At 44.2% G+C, this 3,141-nt stretch overlaps 1 protein-coding gene across 1 annotated transcript; it reads left to right on the top strand.

Annotated features, from left to right (window-relative positions):
* The first annotated feature begins 1,307 nt into the window (after positions 1-1,307).
* LOC112718510 (small ribosomal subunit protein uS2) lies at positions 1,308-3,141 on the top strand. The gene is given in 4 exon segments (XM_025770212.2): positions 1,308-1,461; positions 1,942-2,204; positions 2,381-2,578; positions 3,004-3,141. Coding segments are annotated over 4 exon segments (753 nt in total).

The raw sequence follows: 3,141 nt of genomic DNA on the forward strand, positions 1-3,141 counted from the left end.
GTTTGGGGTTTGGGGTTTGAGGTGTAGGGTTTAGGGTGTATGGTTTAGGGCATAGGGCTTAGGGCTTAGGACTTAGGGGTTAGGGGTTAAGGGTGAGGGGTTAGGGGTGAGGGGTAAGGGGTTAGGGGTTTAGGGGTTAAGGGTTAGGGGTTTATGGGTTAGGGTGTAGGGTGTAGTGTGTAGGGTGTAGGGCTTAGGGCTTAGGGGTTGGGGGTTGGGGGTTCAGATTTGGGGCTTGGGGTTGGGGCTTGGGGTTGGGGGTTAAGGGTTGGGGGTTGAGGGTTGAGGGTTGAAGGTTTGGGATTTGGGATTTGGGGTTTGGGGTGTAGGATGTAGGGTGTAGAGCTTAGGGCTTAGGGCCTAGGACTTATGGCTTAGGGCTTAGGGTTTAGGGGTTAGGGCTTGGGGTTTAGGGCTTAGGGGTTTGGGGTTTAGGCATTAGGGGTTATGGTTTAGGGTGTAGGGTGTAGGGTGTAGGGCTTAGGGCTTAGGGATTGTGGGTTGGGGCTTGGGGCTTAGGGCTTAGGGCTTGGGGTTAGGGGTTGGGGGTTGAGGGTTGAGGGTTGAGAGTTTGGGATTTGGGGTTTGGGGTGTAGGGTATAGGGTGTATGACTTAGGGCTTAGGGCTTAGGGGTTAGGGGTTAGGGGTTAGGGCTTAGGGCTTAGGGGTTAGGGGTTTAGGGTGTAGGGCGTAAGGCGTAAGGCTTAGGGCTTAGGGCTTAGGGCTTAGGGGTTAGGGCTTAGGGGTTGGGGGTTGGGGGTTGGGGCTTGGGGCTTGGGGCTTGGGGTTGGGGGTTGGGGGTTAAGGGTTGGGGGTTGGGGGTTGAGGGTTGAGGGTTTGGGATTTGGGGTTTCGGGTTTCGGGTTTGGGGTGTAGGGTGTAGGACTTAGGGGTTAGGGCTTAGGACTTAGGGGTTAGGGCTTAGGGCTTAGGGGTTAGGGGTTTGGAGTTTGGGGTTTAGGGTTTGGGGTTTGGGGTTAAGGGATTTGGGGTTTAAGGGTTAGGTTTTGGGGTTAGGGTTTAGGGGGTTTAGAGTTTAGGGGTTTGGGGTTTAGGGGGTTTAGAGTTTAGGGGTTTGGGGTTTAGGGTTTAGTGGTTTGGTGTTAGGGGTTGTGGTTTAGGGGTTAGGGTTTAGGGTTTAAGGTTCTAGAGTCTTAGGGGTTCTAGGGTCTAGGGGTTCTAGGGTCTAGGGGTTCTAGGGTCTAGGGGTTCTAGGGTCTTAGGGTTCTAGAGTCTTTGGTTTCTAGGGTTTAGGGTTCTAGGGTATTGCTCGAATCTCTCAAGAAACTAACTCTCCTCCCCAACGATGGCCACTTTCGCCGCCACAACCGCTGCAGTGTCGCACCAGCTCTCGCAGAAGGAGCAAGACATCCAAATGATGCTCGCAGCTGAGGTTCATCTCGGAACCAAAAACTGCGACTTCCAGATGGAACGCTACGTTTTCAAGCGCCGCAATGATGGTTACCCAAGCTTCTTTTGATATTTTCTTTGTGGTTATACGACTAGTTTAGTTCTTGAAATCTAATGAAGAACACATATTTGTGTAGTTTCTTTGGGGTCTAGATACTCCTTGCTCTTCAGTGGGTTTAGCATTTTTTCTTCTATTTTTCGTGTGTAGGGTTCTTTTTTTGGGAGACATTTTTATTAGTTTGTTATAGACTAGTGTTTGTCAATTGTTCTCGATTTAGTTTGTGCTATTGATTGAAAGGGTCAATTTAATTATTAATAAGGATTTTGACATGAATATGTGTACTTGCATTATCACATTGTTTTCAAAACAGCTTATTATCATAATTTTACCAATGAGTTTCTGATGAAAAAGCAACTTCTGTCCCAAAATTTATGAAACATATACACGCCTTTAATCTTTCCGATGCTTCCCTTTGCAGTAGGAAAATATTTTTATGGCTTGGTTGATTTTTCGTATTCCTTGTCCCTAGGTATTTACATAATTAACCTTGGCAAGACATGGGAGAACCTCCAACTTGCTACTAGGATTATTGTTGCCATCGAGAACCCTCACGACATCATTGTTCAGTCTGCTAGGCCATATGGTCAGAGGGCAGTCTTGAAGTTTGCCCAATACACGGGTGCGAATGCAATTGCTGGAAGGCACACTCCTGGAACATTCACTAATCAGATGCAGACATCCTATAACGAGCCTCGCCTACTCATTCTGACTGATCCAATGACTGATCATCAGGTGCCACTTTTTTTAGATGTTTGAAACTTATTTTTTTCACTTGTGTTGAGTGTAGTGGTGTATGTTGTTTCACAATTAACTGTCAATATGTTTTTATGGGAGTTTGAAATTCTGTTATTAGTTTATCTCATTTTGAGTTTGCTTTTCTATTTTTTTATTTTTTAAAATATGTGCAGCCCATTAAGGAAGGTGCTCTTGGAAATATTCCAACGATTGCCTTCTGCGACACTGATTCTCCGATGCGCTATGTTGATGTTGGCATTCCTGCCAATAACAAGGGGAAGCACTGTATTGGTTGTCTGTTTTTGTTATTAGCAAGGATGGTTCTGCAGATGAGGGGTACTATTCGTCCAGGGCTTAAGTGGGATGTGATGGTAAACTAATTTTGCTCTTAACGAGTTGAACTATTATTATTTTGTAGCTCTTTTAGATTTATTGTGTTTTTCTCAATGTCTGCATTGCAAATGTCTCATCTGGTATGCACTTTTTTAGAACAATCTTTCTTGCAGTACATACAGGTGTAAAAAATTTGGGTAATTCACATGATAAAATAGTTTGGGGTTCAAAATTATATGGATGTTCTAAACCAATTTTGTTACACACCTGTCCTAGATAATCTAAAAGGTGTTTAGGACAGGCGTGTAGCAAAAATTGGTTTAGAACATCTACATAATTTGAACCCCAAACTATTTATTCATCTGAATTACCCAAAAAAATTCATATTTTATCAAAAGATAGTAGTCTTATTATGTTGTTTCCTTTGAACTTTAGCTAAATTATGTCGACTTTTCATGTATAGGTGGATTTATTATTCTATAGAGAACCTAAAGAGGCCAAGTAACAAGAGGAGGAGGAATTACCAGCTGCCCCAAAATATGCCATTCAAGATTTTGGTGCTGCTGGCATTGCCGGCTTCCCTGCAGCTGATGGGGAATAG

The sequence above is a fragment of the Arachis hypogaea genome, chromosome 2 (genome assembly GCF_003086295.3).
Source record: "Arachis hypogaea cultivar Tifrunner chromosome 2, arahy.Tifrunner.gnm2.J5K5, whole genome shotgun sequence".
NCBI lineage: Eukaryota > Viridiplantae > Streptophyta > Magnoliopsida > Fabales > Fabaceae > Arachis > Arachis hypogaea.